The following is a 21,913-nucleotide window of genomic DNA, read 5'->3' as shown; positions in this document are numbered from 1 at the left end:
CACACACATACACAACACACACATACACAACACACACACAACACGCACACTACATGCATACACAACACACACCCACACATAAGACACCCACATTACATATACGACACTTCCCAACACACACGTGTACACACATACATGTATATACACACAACACACACAAACACACCAAACAACACACACCCTACACGCACACACAAAACACACCCACACATACGACACCCACATCACACACACAACACTCCCTAACACACACACATGTACACACATACATGTATATACACATACCACACCCACAGAGACTACACATACACACACCCACCACCCACACTACACACACACTACATTTTTACACACACCACACACAACACGTACGCACACAAGCAACACACCCACACATCACACACACCCACATGTACACACATGTACAGATACATCCACCACACACAACACGCCTACACACAACACACTATATGCACACTACACGTGCGTGCACACTACACGTGCGTGCACACTACACAGTACATGTATACACATAACACACTACATGTACACACAGAGGATGCGCCCACATTTATCACACACAACACACTACTGCCACATGCCACACACATGTACACACACATGTACATACACAGACACCACCACACACAACACACATCCAGCACACACTACATACACACTCACCACACACCCACAAAACAGACTACACACACACACATTCACCACATACACACATCAGACACACACGACATGTATACACAAAACAGAGAAACACGCCATCTGTACACACACACATTCACCACATACCACACACTGCCACACATGCCCACACACACTACATTCAACACACTACACACACCCACACACATACACAACACACACTAAATACAAACACATTCACTACACACCCACAACACACACATCACACATGCACACATTCACTACACACTCGCACACAACACACACTCATCACATACACACCCGCACAAATACACACACACCTCATATACACACATCCACCATATACACACAACACCCCCACAACACCCCCCCCCACACACAAATATACATGGAGATACAAACACGCTTCAAGGCCGCCCGTCCTGCCCTGCACCGCGCCCCCTGCCCTCTCTGGAATCTCGGGCCAGAGGGAATGGAGGTGCCTTCCCCCGTAAAGGCCGGAGCGCCAGCCGCTCTGAGCGGCCCTTCTGCTCTGCTCCCTCTGTTCTGGGGACAAAGGCGGTGGTGTGCACGGTGGGCAGGCTGGAGTCCCTGAGGTCTCAGTCCGTCCACAGACCTGCCTGCTATGCGCAGGGCCTCCTGCTTTCTGCACTGGGCCTGACTCGGGTGCGATCCCATTTGGACGAGGGAGGGGCTGCACTGCGCGCTGCCCTCTGCCGCTTCCTTTCTTTACGCTGGCTGTGCTGGGTCTTCGCTGCTGTGCAGGCTGCTCTCCAGCTGCGGGGCACGGGCGCCGCACTGCGGTGGCTTCTCTCGGGGAGCGCGGGCTCTAGGCACGTGGCTCGGGCTCCAGGTTGTGGAGCGTGGGCTTAGCTGCTCCTCAGCATGTGGGATCTTTGAGGACCAGGGACCAAACCCATGTCTCCTGCACTGGTAGGCAGATTCTTTACCTCTGAGCCACCAGGGGAGCCTCTACTTTTAATACATAATTTGGAGAGGAGCTAAAAAGATTCAGCCACCACAGCTGAAAAGCAAAGCAGCTTCAAGGCTGGATTCCTCCATAGGGCATGGGGATGCCCCCAGGCCCCTTCTGCTCTCAGCACTTCAGAACCAGGCAGAATATCTTATGACCAAAAGACCGATGATGACGACAAAGTGACTGCTTATGCTGAGTACCAGGCACAGAAACACTGAATAAATACAGAAAGCATGCTGGCGTTCTTGAGAAGGCTTCTTTTCTCAGTGAAGCACTGGCCGGAACCGGCAGAGACCTGGGATTTCAGGCTCCTGTCCGAAGCTCTCGCCAGTGTCTCTGAAGGGCACGGCTGTCGGCCGCTCCCTCCACGGAGAAGCAGGAGAAGAGAAGGGGCAGGGCAGCTACTCCCCGGTCCTCCTCCCTGAGCCAGGGCCACGGGAGCCATTTCACAGCTACTTCACCTGCACTGGGAGAGCTGAACTAGCTTCTCGGGCAAAAGACTTGTTCTGTTTTGCCTTGGTTTAACTCTAAGCCCTCCGAGTTCGGGTGGGCCTTCCCTGCAAACACGCCGTGTGTCCATGTGGTAACCGTCTGCAACACAGATGCGTGGGGCCGACGGGCCTCCCCCTCGCTGTCCACTGAACAGTCCGTTTTTGGTAAAGAGCAGAGGCCTGGCTTGCAGCGCCAGCATTTCTTCTGAATTTCAGTAACTCGAATTTGGCAAAACAAAGCATATTCCGACACACCCAGTACAGCAGTTGGCTAAAAAGTCCACACGCTTCCCCAGGGACGCAGAGGCTGAGCTTGTCTTCAACAGCCGCCACACAGTCAACATTCCAGCTTGTGGGGGCACCGTGCCATGAAGTCAAGACTCAGAGGTCAGAGAGGCGCCGTCGGAGCTTCTGCCCAGGGAGTGGGGGCGGGGCTCCTCACCGGACGCCCCCGGCCTCTGACCCGTGCAGCCCAGGCCTGCGTGGCCAGCCTGCAGCCCCTTCAGGACAAAGTCAGCTTTGGCTGCCATGAGCAGGCAGGGCCCTTCCAGGGTGAGGATGAAGGGCAGCTCCCAGGACAGGAGGCTCTGCACTGCGGAGCTGTCCAGAAAGCCCTTGGGACAGGCCTCCCCGGGACCGGCCCCCTCCCTGGCCCCCCGGGCGCTGGCAGCCCTGCTCGCCCAGGGTTAGGGGGACACTGTCCCCACAAAGTGCTCACTGCTCAGGTCCAGCATTTCCGTCTCTGCTTTCAGGCCATCCTGGGGCACAGCCAACAGCCAGCTCTGGCCTCCACCTGGGCCTCCCGGGCAGACTCAAAACTCTCCCCGCCAGGCCTCCAGGCGGCTTCCCACTGACCCAGCAATGACCCGTGGCAGGTGAAGCCCACCTCTCATCTCTGGGGAGGGCCATCCTGACCGCCTCGCTGCCGCACCCAAGCCTGGTTCTCCTCTCCCCGCCTCACCTGGGCCATCTTCTCAAGCTTGGACTTCACATCTGCTAGCTCGAGCTGGGCCTCCTGAAGTTTTGTCTTCAGCTTCTGGTTCTCGGTCAGGGCACTCTCGTAGAGCTGGGGAGGGAGAGAGGAGTCAGGTCCCCACCGAGTGGGCAGCTGGGGACAGGTCTCCTGCTGCTGGAACCGTGAGGTCCAAGGGACCGAACACAAAGACGGCGCTCCCCTGTTGCCATCAGCGCTGCTCCCAGGGCAGGGGACAGAGCGGATGCAAAACTGTGGGTCTGTGGCGTAAAAACCTGGTTCCCGTACCAAAGAGGCTTGACGCTGGAGCCTCCCTTGTATGTGTACCCATTTTAGCCAAGTTCTGCCTAACAAGACAAACGTTTTGGTAACAAAAAAGTTCTTCCTGGCACCCCGTGCACAGGAAGGGTTTCGAGCCAGCCCCTTGAGCTGGGTTCTCTTCTGCAAGAAGTGAAGGAAATGAGCTGTGAAATAACATAAACCCTCAAACCAGAGTATTCTTACTGACCGCGACCGAGCAGCGTGTGGCTGGCGCTCACAGGGCTCATGGAAAGCAAACGGCTTTGCTCTCCCTTCCACAAGTCTCAGTCCTTGCTGCTTCCCACGCCTCTAAGCACCCGATTCAGGGACATTTTTACTGTACAAGAAACAGTGGCCGGCGGAGAGGGGCGACCCAGGCGCCCTGCAGGGCTGTCCCGAGCGGGGTGGGCTGGGGGCGGAGCCCACCTTCCTGTAGTCCCTGCCGCCGTCCTCCTCCGTGCGGCTGCTCAGGGTGGCCAGGCGGGCCTCACGGGCCTCCCGACGGGCTCTGGCTGAGGCCCGCTCGGTGGATGCGTCACTGCCTCCAGATTCCAGCCTGTGGGAGACACAGGGAAGGGGAAGCTGGTTCCGAGAACAGCAAGGTGTAGGGGGAGATGCTAAAGGGCAGCGGACATTTTCCCCAGAGGTGCTGAGCGCCACAGGGCACGCCCGCCGGGGCAGGGGCCAGCCCGCACCCAGTACGCAGTGGGCTGCGAGTCGGCGGTTTAGACGCTTGTGCCGGCTGAAATCTCAGAGCTTTTCACACTAGCTTCGGGGTAAATACCTTCCCTCGAGAGAGTGCTTTTAAAAGCAAGTTTCTTAGATCTCAGAGGCTCTTACAAAACGATTCCAGTCAAGTCAAAAACACGTGGGTTTGGTGCTCCTTGCGGGGTGGGCGAGGCGGGCACGGGCGTGCGAGGAGGGCACGGGGCAGGCGAGCTCAACGTCCACCCCCTCCTCTGGACGCCACAGGGGGGCGGCCGTGCCCGGGACAGGACTTCACAGTGTGTAGGGGCTGCATGCTTGGAGTGGACGGTGGCTTCGTTCCAGAACTGGCTGGTCCGAGAGTGGATCACAGACTGAGTGGATCCCTGACAGTGTTCCTCTTCGTCTGGGGCTTTGCTGTTTCCAAGCTAAAATGCAGCCCACGGACAGCCACAGACAGACTGGCCCTGCCGGGCTCCACCCTGAACCAGGACGCGCGAAGGCCCGGCTCCGGACCATCTGCCTGTGGCCCTGTCCTGCGGCCACTGCCCGGAGGTGGGTGGGATCCAGGCGCCAGCAGAGGCGGGGCACAGAGGGCCGCCCTGTCCTCAGAGGGGGCTGCGTCCTACAGCAGCGTTCTTTTCCTTCTTACACTTAAAAAAATCACCTTCTGTAAACAGAAATCTGTTCACTGACTTTCCTGACTATAAAAGCGGTACTGCTTGAGCAACTTAAGAGCGGGTCTCGAGTGCCTCAACAGAGAGTGAAAGTCACCCCAAGCCCTGCCCCAGGACAGTCTCTGTCAACAGCTTAGTCCGTGTTCCTGCAGGATGTTAGACGCGGAGGTAGGAACAGACACTTCTGTAAACAAAGTCAGGGAACACTTTCCGTGTCTGCCCCTCCTCTTCTCCCCACACATATGTAAGGACAGGTCTCCCTCAGTAAAAAAAAAAAAAGATGATTGTGGAGATTTCCACTGTATGGCTACATGAGCGCTTAATCCATTACTGAAAGGCCCACACCATCCATGCTAAGGCACTTAGGTCGTGTCTGACTTTGCGACCCCAGGGACGGTAACTCGCCAGGCTCCTCTATCCACGAGATTCCACAAGCGAGAATACTGGAGCGGGACACTTCCTTCTCCAAAGCGCACACTGACCTGTCTGTAAGGCTTGGTCTATCTGTTCAGTTACTTTCTTAGCATAAAATTTTAGCAGCAGAACTGTTTGGTCAAGAAGTAAATACACTGAGCACCCTACATACAGTAGGGCTTTTAAAACGGACGTCAAAGTTGCTCAGTTGTGTCAACTCTCTGAAACCCCATGGACCATACAGTCTGTGGAATTCTCCAGGCCGGAATACTACCGTGGGTAGCCATTCCTTTCTCCGGCAGATCTTCCCAACCCAGGAATCAAACCAGGGTCTCCTGTGTTTCAGGTGGATTCTTTACCAGCTGAGCCACCAGGGAAGCCTTAGAACTAACGCAAGCTGCAAGAAACGTTTTCCCCACTTCTGTCTCTTTACTAGCAGAAATCTGCATCTTGTGTGATGAGAGGAAGCCAGAAAGTCACGTGTGACTTGGGGACTGTGGGCCGGTTCCCCCGATTCTGAGCCCCTCACCGTTCTACTCACTAGTTTTACAGCACATTTTGAAGTTGGCAGGGAAATTTATTTTCATAAATGGCATTATAATGTAACAGAGTTCACAAGAAATTAATGGAGTAAAGCGCTTCTTTCCACCAATCTGCAAAATTAATTTTCTTTAGGGTTAGAGGGAAATTAGATTTACCCTCAGCTGGTGCTGGCGAGAGGACACACGAGGGGAGAACACGTGCTAGCGTGTAAATGTTAGGGTCTATCAACTAGGAAGCAGCGGCTCCGTCATGGATGGATCCGCCCCGCGCCTCCCGTAACCACGCACCCGTCCCTCTCAGGTTCATCAGAGGGACCACAAACCTGGGGACCGACGGTCTCCACTCTTTCACTTCGTTCTTCAGGAAGACCAAGTCTGCCCTTAGGTACTCAGTGAAAAGTTACAGACGACCCCTCCCCAAACTCTGACAGGCTTCTTCAAGTTTTCAGGGCTTTAGCTCACTGGACAAACTTCCCCTGGGCCCATCTGGGTACAGGGAGAGGGCTGGGGCCCCTGACCCAGAACCACGGGTCCGGCCGGCCGCCCCTCTGCCCCGAGCGCCATCAGCACCTCCCTCGGGGCCCGGCTGCTTCCTGCTGAGACTGTCCGTCCAGCCGTCTGTCTGTCGGGATGCTCACGCCCCCCGAGCCCAGGGAACCGAGGTGGAGGCAGGACGCAGCGTGATGTGGATGGAGGGGTTGTGCGGGGGACAAGGAGAGAAGAGAGGACACAAAGAGGCTGAGGCAGGCGGCGGTGCAGGCAAGCGTTTACTCACGGGTGTGGTGCAGGGAGGGCCTTACCTGGAGAGTCGCTCATGCTGCAGAAAGGAGACAAACAAGAAATCAGTGTCAGCCGCGGGCCGATGTCGGCTGTTTCCATTCCCAAGAGTACTTTCCAACCAGACACCCCAGCTCCACAGCTGCAGATGGGGTGCAGCTTCCCATGCTGAGGAAAGGCTGCTCAGCAAAGCACTGCCCCACATGCCCAGCACGCTCAAGACTTGCGGCTGGGTGGGGAGGGGGAGCGCGTTGCGTTAAGCTGGGGTTCAGCGACCTGTGACGGGACCACCAGCCCCCAACAAACAGCCCTGCGTCCCAGGACCACGCAGGCCTTGACAGGCCGCCTCTCTGCATCTCAGTGTCCCGTCTACCCATCTCCTTCCATTCACACCCAGCCCTGCTCTCAGGGACGCCCTCCTCTACTCCGTGAAGGCCCAGGACCGTGCCCACTCCCCCCAGACCCCTGGTGAAGGGAGAAGAGGGCAGGCAGAGGCCCCCCTGCCCCCAGGACAGTGGGAGGAGCACAGCGAGAAAGCACTGAGGCCTCGGGAGGAGGGCTCACAGGCCTCACCTGGGGGCCCGGCTGCTTACGGCCACTGCGAGCAGCAGCGTTAACAGAGTGGCTGCCTCATGTTTATCTTTGATCACAGATGACCTTTATCCTTTATCTCCACTTTTCTAATAAAAGAACTCAGGCAAAAACCAAAAAAAACCTCCATCGCTGTAGATGTATTTATTTTTCTCTTCTGAGGAGTTAATAACAATATCGTCAAGGGGAGACAGAGGCGGGAGGACGAGGAACAGGACGCGCAGGATCCCGCCGGGCTGGGCCTTCCCGGGGAAGGCACCCCACACTGCGGGCCGTGGGCCCCGACCTGGTGACCCGGCTGCGAGGCGCCATCCCCGAAACCCCCGCCTGACCCGGGCTCACGCCCACCAGCTCTGCCTTCCACAGCGCCCCACTGGACCTCCACCCGGACCTCCGGCCGGCAGATGCCCCCTCAACAGGCTGAGAGCCAGCCTTCCTTCACGAATGGCACCATGGCCCCGGGTGACCTGCAGCTGGACGTGAGCATTCTGAGTGAAGACCCGCCCACCACCTGCGGAGGAGGTGCCCCAAGGCCTGACCCGGGGCCGGACGCCTCCTGACGCCTCTGTAAGGCCCGGCCCCGCCCCTCTTCCCCAGCCCAGCGGTGTCGCCTGGCCTGAATGCCGGTGCTCAGGCTGCCCCCAGGGGCTGTGCCGGGGTGGGGGGCTCATGGCCGGGGCCTGCCCATCAGGACAAGCCCGGACCCCAGAGAAGCGAGGCCAAACCCGGGCTGGGCGACAGCAAGGGCCCCAGCGAATGGAGACCGCTGCACAGGGCCTGCGGGGAGGCCGAGCGGGGGCACTGAGAGCGCGGCCAGCAGGCCTGCCTGAGCAGGGGGGCAGACGGAGCGGGGCTAGGAGAGGCAGCGGGGAGACGGTGCAGCTCACGCGCCCCAGGGCCCCCCGCCCTCCTGGTGACGCCCCAGGACCACGCCCAGCCAGGCAGTCAGGCTCTCCCACCCACCCCACGCACCCGGTCATTCCGGGCCTCTGAGCAGTAAACCATCCCTTCCTGTCTCTCCTACAGAAACCCGAGCCCCTGGGCAGGGTGTCCGCAGATGGGCCCGTCTGGTGGCCCACAGGTTTACTGCTTGGGGGTTCCTGACGCCCTCTCTGTAAGAGTGTGACCTGTCGGGTGAGACTTCAGCCGCGTCTCCAGCTTAAAGTTCTGCGGCGCGGACTGTCTCCGGTGGAGACAGGAAATTCAGCGTCACCAGGTCCGCCTCAGCCAGTTCACCTCCCTCAGAGCACACGAATCACATCCGGGACTCGCTCCTCGCAGGGCAGGGGTGGTGATCTCCCCACTGGGGTGGGTTCCCGCCGTCACGCCCCTGCGGTCCTCGGGTGGGACAGATCGCATGCGGGGACACGGCGTGGCCTCCACCAAGGAAGCTACACAGACGGTGGGCCAGCCCTGCCATGCCGCCCTCAGGACAGCCTGTGGCTCCCCGAGGGGCCGCCTGTGGGGCCGGAAGGATACACCCCTGCTTCTCCTGAGGGGCCGCGCTTCTCACGGTGCAAGATCCACCTTGGGCAGACTCCCACCAGAAGGTGGGGATGCTGGGGTCAGAGGGAACGGGACCCCTCCTCCACCCCTCCCAACCTGTGACCACTGGAGCCCTGTGGGATCCTCGGCTTTTCACCTCTGCCTGCAAGGACGAGCCTCAGCCACGTTTCGAGAAAGTGACCGGCCCCTCAGAGGACAGCGTGAGTCTCAGGAGACATGATCTGGGTGCAGGCGAGGCAGCTCGGCCACACACGCACCACTTCAGAGGGGGACACCTGGGGTTTCTAGAGACGGCGCTCTCCCTGCAGCAGCAACGAGCCCGAGGAGGCTTCTGAGAGCCCCGAGGGCAGGCGGGCCTGGACGGGTAGAGGCCTCGGGATGCAGCCCGGACTCGGACGGCACGGTGCTGGTGCTGAGATCGTATTCCAGAAACTACTGTTGTGCCTGGCTTCTTAATGCCCTAGATAATCTGGCGTCTAATGGAAAAACACCAGCTATGTTTAGAGAGAGAGAAATCTGGGTTTCTCGATCAAAGGAGCTGCCACTCACTCAGCCCAGCTCCCTGTCACTGCACCTCATTCGGAAGTGTGGGCCTGTCCCTGCAGGGAGCGCTCGGAGCGGGCTGGGAGAGTGGGCGGCTAGCCTGTCAAGGACATCACGAGAGTTGGGGAAGGGCCCAGGGCCCCCGGGGAGGAGCCAGAGCCGCCCCAGGGGCAGCAAGGGCCCAGGCCCAGCTAGGCCGCGCCCTCGGAGGACAGGCCGGGCGTCCTTGTGCCCGTGCTCTGGACACAGCCCGAGTCCCCCGCCCTCCAGAGCCATAGGTGAGCACAGGTGTCTGGCGGCCCGTGCTTGAGTCAGCACGTCTCAGGAAGGACTCCCGGTTAGAGACGTCGCTGCTCTGCTGGCACTGAAGACCAGCGCTGTCGGCCGCGAGATGGGACTGTGTGCTGAGTCTGGGTGGAGGGAAACTACTCAGTTGCTCTTGCAGCCTTTATGGCCCAACTTGGGGCCTCAGCAGCAGAGACGGCAAGCTGCTCAGAAAGCAGCAGGCACGCAGAAAATGGAAAGTAGGAAGGAGGAGGACCCAGACAGACCACAGCTCAGAAGCGCTCCCAAACCAAGAAGCTGGCTCCCCGCCCCCCGCCAACTCGCAAACCCTCCCTAACGACCTCACTGGCCGGGGCCTGTTTCTAATAAGAGAGCAGGGCCGCGGGCGCCATGGACTCACAAGGCTGTCCTGAAACAGGACGGGGCCAGGCTGGTTTTCATTTGTGAAATGTAGAGGCTCTTGAAACACCAGCGGCTGGCTTAGAAAAATCCCCACAAAAGCTTTTAGCTTGGAGTTACTGGGAGTTCAGGAAGGTGGATAATTAAAACCAAACTCCTCTGACCAAGTTTAAAATAAAATCGTGGCTCTGGAGGCCAGGCCCAAGGGAGAGGGACGAACCGCGTCACGTGCCCAGGCCGAGACCAGCGGGCTGACCCCAGAGCCGTGGGAAAGCCTGTTTCCGCGCTCCCTGCAGAGGATGCAGCGGGCGCCAAGCCAGCGACTGCCTCGCGCCCAGACGAGGGCCCGCCTCACACCTGGCCACATCTGAGAACGTCCACACGACACCGAGCCTCTGAGAGCCCTTCCCCACATGCAGACATGGCCTTGGGGTCTGGGAAGCCTGAACCGACGGCCCGGGGGCTTTAGCTCTGAACAGGGCCTTCCTGAGTCTGGGCTGTCCCAGCATCCGGGACTACACGCGGGGGTGGGGAGGGAAACTGTCCCTCTGCAGAGAGCGGTGGGGTCAGGCGCTTCCCAAAGCTGGGGATGGGTGTCACCAGGTCTCCGCTGGACCGTCTTCTCTCGCACAGCTGCCATCCGTGTGGGCCAGGTCCTGCCCTGCTGTGCCCCTGTTCAGGCTCCTGGCCGAGCCCGGCTGTGCCCCTGGGCTGGTACCGCAGCCCCCGCCTCCGACAGGGATGCGGCCGCCTCACACTCCTCTGCTCCCCCGCCATCAGCCCGGGACGCTCTGTGCTCAGGGCTGGTGGCTGGGTCAGGCCCACCTTGCCGAGGGCTGCGTGCCCACCACACAGTCCAGGGAGAAACACGTGAGCACAGTCGCAGGCCCCAGCCCAGGCTGGGACACCAGCTCAGGATGTTATGGAAAGCCCCATGGTCAGAGGCTCGGCCAAGCTCACCCCGCACCCCAGGGCAGGAAGCGTCCACAGTGCAAGGTCCTGCAGCGGCGGCCGGCTGGCAGCTCACAGCCTGAGTCAGAACGACGCCGGGAGCATGACACGCGGGCGGTGGGTGTCCTCTGGGCAGTGATGTGGAGGCAACACTTGAAGGCAAAATCCAGCTTTTAAAAGTATTCAATCACACCTGACTTCATCGCGTTTTACCGCATTTGTCTTTACCAAGTACTTACTGCATATGCAAAGTAAACCAAGGGAGTCCAGAAACACAGGACTCACGTTCAGTTCCTGGAGACATTTCTGAAAACTCTCACTGCCAGATCGTGACGAATCGCATGGGAGGCTGGTGGAAACGAGGTGACCAGCTGTCGCTGCACAAGCTCTGTGTCCCCGCTGGCAGAGGTGCAGCCCGGCTGCCCTCTGGTCACGCGGGCCCAGTCTCCACTCCATCCAGCCGGCACCGTCCCCTTGTGGACACTCCCAGTTCCCCAGAATTCCCACATCTCTCGTGCTGTGCGTAGTCGCTCAGTCGTGTCTGACTCTGTGACCCCATGATCGTAGCCCTCCAGGCGCCTCTGGCCGTGAGGATTCTCCAGGCAAGACCACTGGAGTGGGTTGCCATGCTCTTCTCCAGGGGATCTTCCCGACGCAGGGATGGAACACAGGTCTCCTGCATTGCAGGCAGGTTCTTTACCGTCTGAGCCACCAGGAAAGCCCCACAGATCTTTTGGGAGCTCACAAAGTGTACTGATAGAAGGAAATACACGAACGTACCAAAGTTTCCCCGAAGAACCCGGGGCAAGCCCTCTGCACTTAAACACCGTTCGCAAACTGTCCTGAACCCACGGACACAGCATCCTCTCCAGGCGTCCTTCACGGGCCAGGTGACAAGGACCAAGGACACGAGCTGGTTCTCGTGGTTCTAGTCAGGGGCGCCCGGCCCGCACGGAACACGCATGCGCACGGGTCCTGGGTCTGCACGGCGTGCGGATGGAGCGAACCGGCAATGGCGAAGGCACCGGAGGAGCTCCGTCAGCATCCGCCCCTGCTGCCCTCTCACTCGGCCCCTCGGGCTGCGGGGCTGCGGCCGCCAGAGGAGTAAGCTCAAGCACACCCCTGCCCTCAAGCCAGGGTTTTGATTATTTGTAGATTTTGATTATCCAGGCTAATCCCTACTTGCCCTCTCTAACCCATGGCACTTCGGGTTATTATTTGACTGAACAGCTACACTCTCTCTCTGATAACCAACCACTCGAGGCCGACGCACTGACACGAAGACGCTGCTGTCACTGGGAAGCGGGCAGCAGTCAAGGCCAGGCCTCCCGGGGAAGACGCCTGCTCTGCGGTCCAAGAAGGCGGTGGGGCTCCGGGCTGGGACTGCGCTGGCCCCTGCGGGACACACACTCAGGACCAGGAACCAGAGGAACGAAAGGCCGGCTCGAGCCTCTCCCGTCTCCTGACTGTAACCGTCGGCCCGCCCGTGGGGGATGAGGCCGAGAGACAGCGAGAGCCACGCTGGGCCCTGGAACTGTCTCAAACAGGAGACATGGGCCGTGGAAGGCAGACTGGAGCCCCAGCCTCTCAACCCCACCCCCTCCACGACCCTCCGCTCCCGGGTTCTCTGGGATGGACGCTCGTCACCGTAACAGCCAGATGCGGGCCCTAGCTCCCTGCAGGGGCAGCCCGGGTGGAGCCCTGGCCGCTGCGGCTCCTCCCCGGGCTGTGCTCCCAGCTGCTCCCCATGGTTTAGGTCACACATCTAAGCACTCTCTGCCCGTGATTTTCTCCTGAGCTTTAGACCAACCACTTCCCATCACCCCTGAGCCTCCCAAAGCACCTCTCACCGGACACGTCGCCGCAGGGCTGTGTCTGCCATCTTCTCCGGAGCTGCCCATACCGCGGCCTGCGGGTCACGCTGGCCCCCCCACCCCCCGCCCGCCTTCCAGGCAGATGCGCCTACCACCCAACGGGCCTCCTGCGCACAGCACCGCACCCGCGCCCTCACCTTGACCACAAGGCTCCCTCTGCCCCGCAGTGACCCCTGTGTTTCTCCTCATCTCCCCTGTGAGCCGGCAGGCCTCCGGGCAGGGAGTCCTTCCGTCTCACTCCCGCGTCTAGAATCGGCCCGTTGCGCGTGGAACGGTCCCCAGGGAAGATCCACCACAGTGCCGAGAGTCCCAGAACCAGCCTCTGGTCTGCAAGCCTCTCCTCTGTGGCTGACCCAGCCCAGTCGACTCACGACTCGGGGCGCTGCTGCGACGGCGGTGGGACCTGCTTCCAGGCCGACAGGCCCTCCCGTTCTTGTGAGGCGCTTCCTGCTGAAGAATCACTGCTGACGAGCTTCTACTCCGTGGATTTAAAAGACCAAACCAAACCCAGCACACCGGTGGTTCTGATTAGAAAGAAAGCAACAGCCAGCCACCCGCGCCCCTGGTCTGTATTATTCACCCAGACAACGCTTCTCATCCTGGGACAACAGGTTCTAAAATGGAGTCAAGACTGCATCCCAGACCGTAAGTGCCGGGTCAGGATGGTGGCAGCAGGAGAAAGTGACACCTATGGGGCTGCTCACTGTCTGCCATAGGAGCTGGTGGGGTGGGGGGCAGGGCTGGAGACACTGGGCTCAGTGGGGGCTGGGGGGAGCTGGAGACACCGGGCACAGCAAAGGGTGGGGCAGGCAGGGAGACAGGTGCTTTGTGGGGTGGTCGCTCCCCTCTGTCTGGGAGGCAGATGCCTCATGGGGTGGGTGAGCACTCCCTGCTGCCACAGGACCCAACACCAAACGTACCCTTGTTAGTTTGTAGAGCTGGTTACAATTTTAGCTGGTAAAATGTTCCCTTTATTCACATTAATAGCTAGGGTGAAAAATATTATGTAAAATCTGTGTATTTTCTGTTGAGATATAAGTCCTGAAGGAATAACAAGCCAGGTTACATGGGGAAAATACTACTGATCTTGGTTTATAGATGCAGGTCAAATCCTATTATCATAAATACCAACCAATTCAAAGAAAATCTGTCTAATTAAAAGACTCCCAGGGCGCAGCTGATGTCCCACTTACGCCAAGACTATTTGGTAGAACAATGTCAACCAAGCACTGCAGACATGAGACTTTCTCGGGCACTGTTATCTGCAGACGTGAGACCTTCTCGGGCACTGTTATCTGCAGACATGAGACCTTCTCGGGCACTGTTATCTGCAGACGTGAGACCTTCTCGGGCACTGTTATCTGCAGACGTGAGACCTTCTCGGGCACTGTTATCTGCAGACGTGAGACCTTCTCGGGCATTGTTATCTCTGGTATGCCCTGTACTGAGGGATGTTTTGGTAAATTAGCAAATGATATTTTGAGAATATTGACCAGAGGTTACCTGGCTCTTACTTTCAAGATGATTTAAAAATGCTAAACCATGTAAACTGACTAGTTTTTAAGAGAATTTATAGACTTGAAACCCGATAAACAGTCACAGTGGTTACAGAGCAAAAAAGAGCTGGAGGCATCTACGATACTAGTAGCTCGGGATTATTTTTGTATATTGGAAAATTACATCAAAAGGCAGTTTGTATGGCATCACTGATTCAATGGACATGAGTTTGAGCAAACTCCGGGAGTTGGTGAAGGACAGGGAAGCCTGGCGTGCTCCCCTCATGGGGTCGCGAAGAGTCGGAGCGCCTGAACCACAGTGCGTGCACGAGCCAGGCACCTGGCGGAGCTGCTCAGGGCGTGAAGAGAGGCCGACCTTCAAGTGCTCGTCAGTCAACGCGGGGGGAGACTCACGCGGGATTCTGGAAGCTGTCTGGCTTTCCCTGAGCAAGAGGTCAGAGACGGCAGGCCTGTCACTCGGGGACCACCCCTCAGTTTTCAGACAGAGACGCTGAACTAGTGCGAGTCTGCTGTGAGAGGGGCAGCGGGGACCAGCATTGTGGGTCAGGAGGGCGGGTGGCGGCACCCTCCTCATGGGGCTGGATTTAAAGCCATGGGCGGGTGGCGGGCGCCCTCCTCATGGGGCTGGATTTAAAGCCGTGCGTAGGAGTATAATCAGGGGCTCAGAGAATGAAAACTTTATCATTTTAAAACGACAAACTAGAGAAAGTAAACGAGACCCTGGTTGGGGAGGACATACCTTTTGCACGTAAGTGAACATTAAGCAGGATGTTAGTTGCACAATCTCCAGGCAAACATTAGCTTACTACATTATCTTGAAAAGGTCGTCGTTTTACCAAGTACAGAGACGCTGAATTACATAATATTAAAAGTGCCAGACGCTGCTGGGAGTTCAGAGGCATGATAACACAGTTTCACTTTCCAACTCCTGAAAACTCACCCTGTCGTTTGTTTTCTAGAGTCAGAAATAACCCGTTCGAGCTGCAGTTTACAGGCTTCCTGAGCACTGAAGAGCAACATGCCCTGAACTCCCCCATGAGAACAGCCGCAACCTCACAATTCCTCTGAGATGTTTTCCTTACAGGAAAGGAAAATGGAAGCATTTGCTGTTTAGCCCTTTGGATGACACAATTTTCCTTAGTGGGGGCTTCGAGCCTCGGGCCTGCAGAACTGGCTCCGGTGGCGTGTGGCCTCCAGCAGGACAGCCGTTCGCAGCAGGGTGCCCCAGGTCCTCTGCCGGCAGGCCAGCGATTCTGCCCCGGAGGGGGCTCAGGGGCCCTGGGGGCCTGGCTCCAGGGGCCCGCAATCTCAGTCTCCTGTGGCACCACCACATCCCAGGGCCACTCAAGCTCGTAACGGCTGTTTGGGAGCTGTGGGTCCTCAACCCTCATGAGTATTTGCCGCGTGCTTGCTGACAAGGGGCTGGGCCGGGTTCCACACTCTCTGGGGAGGATGAGGGGATGGCAGCACCCTCAGCAGGCCCCCGGGGCTTGGAACCGCGGCCTAGCCTGTCCTCGGGGCATCTGTGCTGCACACGCGCCCGGAAGCAGCATTAGGAGGCAGGGGAGACGCTGGCGCGGACCCCACAGGACACGAGCCAAGGCCTGCTGGGAGATGAAACCAGGGTTCCCCGCCCGTCCCGAGTGACGACAGCCCCCGGTTAGTCTGCGTGTCTGACACCTGAGCGGAGCGGGAGGGCTTTCCACAGCGCAGGCCCAGGCTGCCCGGGTCCCTGGGGCTGCAGCCGGCAGTGGGAGCCCGGCCGCTCCCTGACCCGAGAAGCTGCACCCAGGCCGGGTTTTGGCCCCTCTATCCCAGAGCCTCGACTCTCTCCACCGTGGCCTTTGCCCAAAAGTTGGGGGACAGGTGGCCACTGGGGACTGAGACAGGAAGTAAGCTGCAGCCCGTGTAGAGAGGACACGGGCTCCCCGGCATGGGAAAGGGGCGTCCCTGGAGACGCGAGCAGGGTGCTGCCGGGAGGCACTGCTCTCGGGGCGGCCCCAGGGCTGAGCGATGCTGACCGGGGCTCCTTTCACCACAGGATGGCCCAGCTGACCCCACCTGTGGGCCCTGCCTGGCAGCTGCGGGGCGCGGGCTCCCCAGCTCCTCAGGGACGACAGCGGCCAGGCCATGTGCAAAGAGGCCCCCACACTCCCAGGACACACACAGGAGAGGCCGTGCAGTCATTCACACCGTGAGAAATTCACTGAAAGCACATACAGAATTGCTCAGAAGACACACAAGACTCCTTCAGGGTTTCCCTCCAAATAGGAGAGCCGTGGCCACCCCCCAGGAGGAGCCGTCCCAACCCCCGACCGCCCCCTGAGCAGGGCGCTTGCTGCCACATGCAGACACGCGCCCTGAAGCGGGAGCTGCCGGGGCCATCACAGCCAGCAGGGGCGCCTTCGGCTTCTCCAGCACAGAATTTCCTGATGGCCACCGAGGACTGGGACCCCGTGTCCGGAAAGTCTGCCCTCTGCTGTCCGTCACTCAGAGGTACCCCGCGCACACACACAGAGCCTGCGCTTGCCTGAGGTCACCGCACATGCTTCCGCGGCCCTGGGGACACAGCGCCGACCCGAACGTCACAGGGAGGGGCCGCTGAGCACAGCTGGCCTCCACTCTGCCGTTGGCGAGGAGCTCCACCTGAGCTTTCCAAGGCCGCCCCGCAGCACCTCTGCTCAGCCTGACCCCAGGGCCCGCCCGGCCCCACAGGCCCCAGGGCCCAGTCCACAGCCTACCCCCGAGCCCAGACCCCAGGGCCAGGCTGACCCCAAGGCCCAGCCTGACCCCACAGACCCCAGACCTCAGCCCAGCCCAGCTCCACAGACCCTAGAGCCCAGCCCACAGCCTACCCCCGAGCCCAGACGCCAGGGCCCAGCCCGACTCCAGCAGACCCCAGGGCCCAGCTTGACCCCATGGCACAGCCCGACCCTAACACACCCAGGGCCAGTACAGAGCCTGGCCCCAACCCCACAGACCCCAGGGGTCAGCCCACAGCCTATCTCCGAGCCCAGACCCCAGGGCCAGCCTGGCCCCACAGACCCCAGGGCCCAGCCCACAGCCTACACCTGAGCCCAGATCCCATGGCACAGCCTGGCTCCGACACAGCCCAGGGGCAACCTGACCCCATGGCACAGCCCGACCCCAACACATCCCAGGGCCCAGCACACAGCCCACCCCCAAGCCCAGACCCCAGGGCCCAGCCTGGCTCTGACATAGCCCAGGGGCAACCTGACCCCATGGCACAGCCTGACCCCAACACACCCCAGGGCCCAACCCGACTCCAACATACCCCAGGGCGTCATAGCCCGGCCCCGACCCCACAGACCTCAGCCTGGCCCTGACCCCACAGACCCCAGGGCTCAGCCCACAGCCCCACCCCGACAGAGCATGGATGGAAGGGGTCTGCTTACTCGGAGAGTCTTGGCCGTCGGGGAGGGCGAGGCCGGGGGTGAGTCCGACTGGGCCGTCCTGCTCCGAGCGAGGTCCTTGCCCCGGCCGTGCAGGGAGGACATGGCCCCAGGGGGGTGCAGGGAGGGGCAGGGCCACCGAATGCCTCCGATCGCGCCTCAGAGCTGAGCGGGTCACGGGGGAGGCCCCGTCGGTGAGTCCACGCGGGGTCTGAGCGCGTCCAGTCCAGCCCAGCCTGCTTTTCCCTGAGGAGCTTCTCACGGAGGCCCGCACCCGCAGAATGAGGTCCAGGCTCCGGGAGCACAGGTCACGCCCGGGAGGACGAGCCTGCAAACAGCCGCCCTGTATTCATCTGCGGGGAGGACGCACCAGCCCCCTGGACACCATGCCGCCTCCCGGAGCCAGGCGCCGGGGCTGCACTGGGCCCTGTGACCGCTGGCCGCGACAAACGCAGCTTAAAGGACTTAAACATACAGACGCCAAACGTAAATAAGGCAGCCAGGGCTCAGGAGAAGGAAGCGGTCTGGGGAAGTCCGAGGAGGCTGCTCTTACATATAAACACGCGGCCCCACACACTCCCGCCCTCCACTCTGACATTCCAAATCCTATTCGCTCAGCGAGGAATGCTGGGCGAGGGCCAAGGGCAGAGATGCACTTTCCACTCGGAACTCACTCGGGTTGGCACTTGCAGGAGGAGGAGAAAGCCCGCGGCTCCTGGGAACGCAGGGGCCCCTGGGGGCTAAGCCGGGGGGAGCGGGGACTCTTCTACATCTGGGCCCGTGAACGACAAAGCCCAGACAGGCACACGGAGGCCTTTCATGTCCAAGTGTAACCACACGTCACTCCTGCCGCCCCGTGAGGAAGCCGCAAGTTGAAACTCCGGCCACAGTGGAGGAAGCTCTCCGCACACGAGACCCTGGCGGTGGAGCCTCTGAGAACACAGCTCGGCAGGGTTTTACAAAATGCCATCACTGGAGGATCACGAGGGGCGGACAGAGCCAGGAGGAGCAAGCAGAGGACAGAGGCTGCGGGGAGTCCAGAGTTAAGCAGAGGAATTTCTCTGCTTGGTGTGGAAGGGCTCTGCGTTTGGCCTTAAAACATCTCAAGTTTAATCTCTTGCGCTCTGAGCCATCGCCATCGCCACGGTAGCCAGCACTTCCAGGCCAAGCGCTTTCTCAGCCAGCGGCTCCATCCCCGAAGTAACGAGGCACTCAGCATCCCGCCTCCTGCCCCACTCGCCCCCAGCAAGCCCCCTTCCCTCCAACGCCCGGGTATCTTCCCCACCCTTCTGAGCAACTTCTGAAGCTGAATCAAGGGAACTGGGCCTGCTCTGAAGAATACAGGCTGAAACGTCTATACAGGGGCCCTGATCCATTCCCAATCTAAACCCCCCTAGGAGGACTGACCAGTTCTACCACGAGCCAGTTACATGCACCCAAAAGGCAGGGATCTTGGGGCTCAGACCCGTAAGTCTGACCTTCTGAACCCTACTCACATGGCTACTCCCGCCTTTGGGGGCACGTGTCCCACTTAGAAGAGAGACACCGAGGAGATATTCCCACAGCGCGACAAGCTGGGGAGGTCAGGCGCTGTCTGATCTGAGAGACCCCGAGGGCCGGCACCGCCCCCGGTGCGGCAACCCGCTCCTTGCGGGCAGCTGCTCCCTGCTGTCCCTGTGCATCTCTCGTCTGCGTCTCAGCAGCACCGATGACCGTCAAGCCCTCCGTGTCTCAGTGTTTCTAACACCCATCATCTCGCCCGGCCCTCTCCCCCACACGGAAAAGGACGACCACCCTACAGATGGGGAGACAAGCCCTAGCGGGCTGACGACGTGGCAGGAGATGTGCAGCCAGTGGGAGAGGAGCGAGGCACAGGGCCCGGTGGGGAGCCCTGACTTCAGCAAAGCGTCTCCAGGCGTCGGGGAAGGGCGGACAGCTCCAGCGGTTCGTGTAGATGCTGGCCGTCCGAGACGCTCACAGGAAGCGGCAGGCGTGCAGGGAGAGAGATGAATTCTCCAGAAAGGTAAATCTCAGCTCTTTCTTTATCCACTGGTCCTTTTATATGCTTGACTTTTTCTTCAAGCTGGCAACAAGCACTTGCTGTCTCCCTCCTCACTGACGAGGCGTTGGCCCCGAGGACGTCCGGTGTCCTTCCCGCCCCGATGGCCCCAGCGCCGCGCCTTTGGGTGGAGCCCGTCTGGTTTCCAGGGAGCGCCGTGTTGCAGGACCACTGCTGCATCGGGCGGCCAGAGACGAAAGCACCCCGTGTCTCTCCACGCGGCCCCGTCACGAAGCGTGACCTTCTGACCTGGGCACACACGTTCCCATGGGGGCGGCTGCTCAGTCAGACGAGCGGCATGGAGCAACAGCGTGGCAAGAGTGGCCCTCTCGGTCTCCACCTGAGGGTCTGGCCTTTCCTCTCTCAGCCTAGTCACCGAAGCGCCCAGGAAAGGCGCCCTCCAGAGAGCGCTACACCATGTATTTCCACACAGGCAGGCGGGAGAGAATGTTGGGTTTGTGCTTCATTTCTTCCAGGGAGACAAAGGAAAAAAGTTCAGCAATGTTAGGAGGTTCTCTGTTATAACTGAACCAGAGTCCTAGGCTGTCAGCTCAGCAGAACCTCCGACAACGTGGGACCAGACGCAGGCCCCTGCGTGCCCCCTGCGTCTGACGGCACGTGTGCCCGCAGGCGTCCGCACACAGCAGGGAAGCTGTGTGTCCTGCCCACCTGCTCCCCAAGGGCTCTCCCAGCCTCCCTCAGTGGGCTTTTTGGTTCAGAATCGATGAGCCACGTGAGTCATTTCTAATGTCTCCCCTTACGTCTTACACAAAGGAAACTGAGTGCACGGTTTAGGAGTGACGACGTTTGGTAAAACGCGCCCCGAAGCGACAGCACGGCTGACACAGCCGCCCCTCAGGAAGAGCGTGTGCGCTGAGGCCAGGCCGCCTGCGCGCCGTCAGCCCGAGCCGCCGTCTCGAGAAGGAACATACGGAGTCCCAGCGCCTCCTTCCTCAATGAGGAACATGCTTCCCACACTCCCCCGTGAACGGACAACTCTGGACTGTGCTCACCCCCCGAGAAGCGCAGACGGCAGCTGCCTCCAAATTCAGCCTGTGCGAGCAGGCGGCAAACACGGCGTACTATGACACAACTCCTGTGTCGGCTGGACCTGCCATTCCACACAGACCAGCCTGCAGCAGGGGCCTCGTGTTTACCCAGAACAGATCTAAGTGCTCAGAGACAGAGACTGCAGCCCACCAGGCCCCTCTGTCCGTGGGATTCTCTGGGCAGGAATACTGGAGCGGACTGCCATTTCCTCCTCCAGGGGATCTTTCTGATCCAGGGACTGAAGCCTCACTCCCTGCACTGCAGGCAGATTCTTTACCGCTGAGTCAGAAGGGGAGCCCATATACATTTCTATATATCTGCGTGCCACTTACTCTTTGGTTCACGTCAAACTAATTTTTTTAAATCCCAAGGGTAGAATATACAAACACAAATGTATGTACCCAGAAATGGAGTGGATATACCCACAGAACTGCATGCCAAACACAAACGACAGCTAAAAACAGTCTCATAATCAGACAGCAAACCCAAAGGGGGTGTATTTTATCATGGGACATATAACCTGTGCAGGTCAGGAAGCAACGGTTACAACTGGACATGGAATAAGGGACTGGTTTAGAGGTAAAGGAGTACGTCAAGGCTCTGTATTGTCAACTCTGCTTATTTAACTTCTATGCAGGGTACATCGTGAGAAACGCTGGGCTGGAGGAAGCACAAGCTGGAATCAAGATTGCCGGGAGAAATATCAATAACCTCAGCTATGCAGATGACACCACCCTTATGGCAGAAAGCGAAGAACTAAAGAGCCTCTTGAGGAAAGACAAGTGAAAAAGGTGGCTTAAAACTCAACATTCAAAAAGCTAAGATCATGGCATCCAGTCCCATCACTTCATGGGAAATAGATGGGGAGACAATGGAAACAGCGGCAGATTTTATTTTCTTGGTTCCAAAATCATTGTGGACAATGACTGCAGCCATGAAATTAAAAGACACTTACTCCTTGGAAGAAAAGTTATGACCAACCTAGACAGCATGTTAAAAAGCAGAGACACCACTTTGCCAACAAAGATCCATCTAGTCAAAGCTTAGTAGTCATCTATGGATGTGAGAGTTGGACTATAAAGAAAGCTGAGCGTCGAAAAATTGATGCTTTTGCACTGTGGTGTTGGAGAAGACTTTTAAGAGTCCCTAGGACTGCAAGGCGGAGAAGGCGATGGCACCCCACTCCAGT

General features: G+C 59.2%; 1 protein-coding gene across 6 annotated transcripts in view; it reads right to left on the bottom strand.

Moving 5' to 3' along the window:
- Positions 1-21,913, bottom strand: part of PPP1R12B (protein phosphatase 1 regulatory subunit 12B) — a 167,478-nt gene that overhangs the window by 11,705 nt on the left and 133,860 nt on the right. For all 6 annotated transcript variants that reach the window (XM_070384634.1, XM_070384636.1, XM_070384635.1 and 3 more), the window contains 3 exons: positions 6,560-6,576; positions 3,848-3,977; positions 3,110-3,214 (listed from right to left, as the gene is read on the bottom strand). In XM_070384634.1, coding sequence (XP_070240735.1) covers positions 3,110-3,214; positions 3,848-3,977; positions 6,560-6,576 — 252 coding nt within the window. The remainder of the gene's footprint in view (positions 1-3,109; positions 3,215-3,847; positions 3,978-6,559; positions 6,577-21,913) is intronic.

Source organism: Bos mutus, chromosome 16, assembly GCF_027580195.1.
Source record: "Bos mutus isolate GX-2022 chromosome 16, NWIPB_WYAK_1.1, whole genome shotgun sequence".
Taxonomy (NCBI): Eukaryota; Metazoa; Chordata; class Mammalia; order Artiodactyla; family Bovidae; genus Bos; species Bos mutus.
The sequence above is the reverse complement of the archived record's forward strand: the minus strand, read 5'-3'. Positions and strand labels throughout refer to the sequence as shown.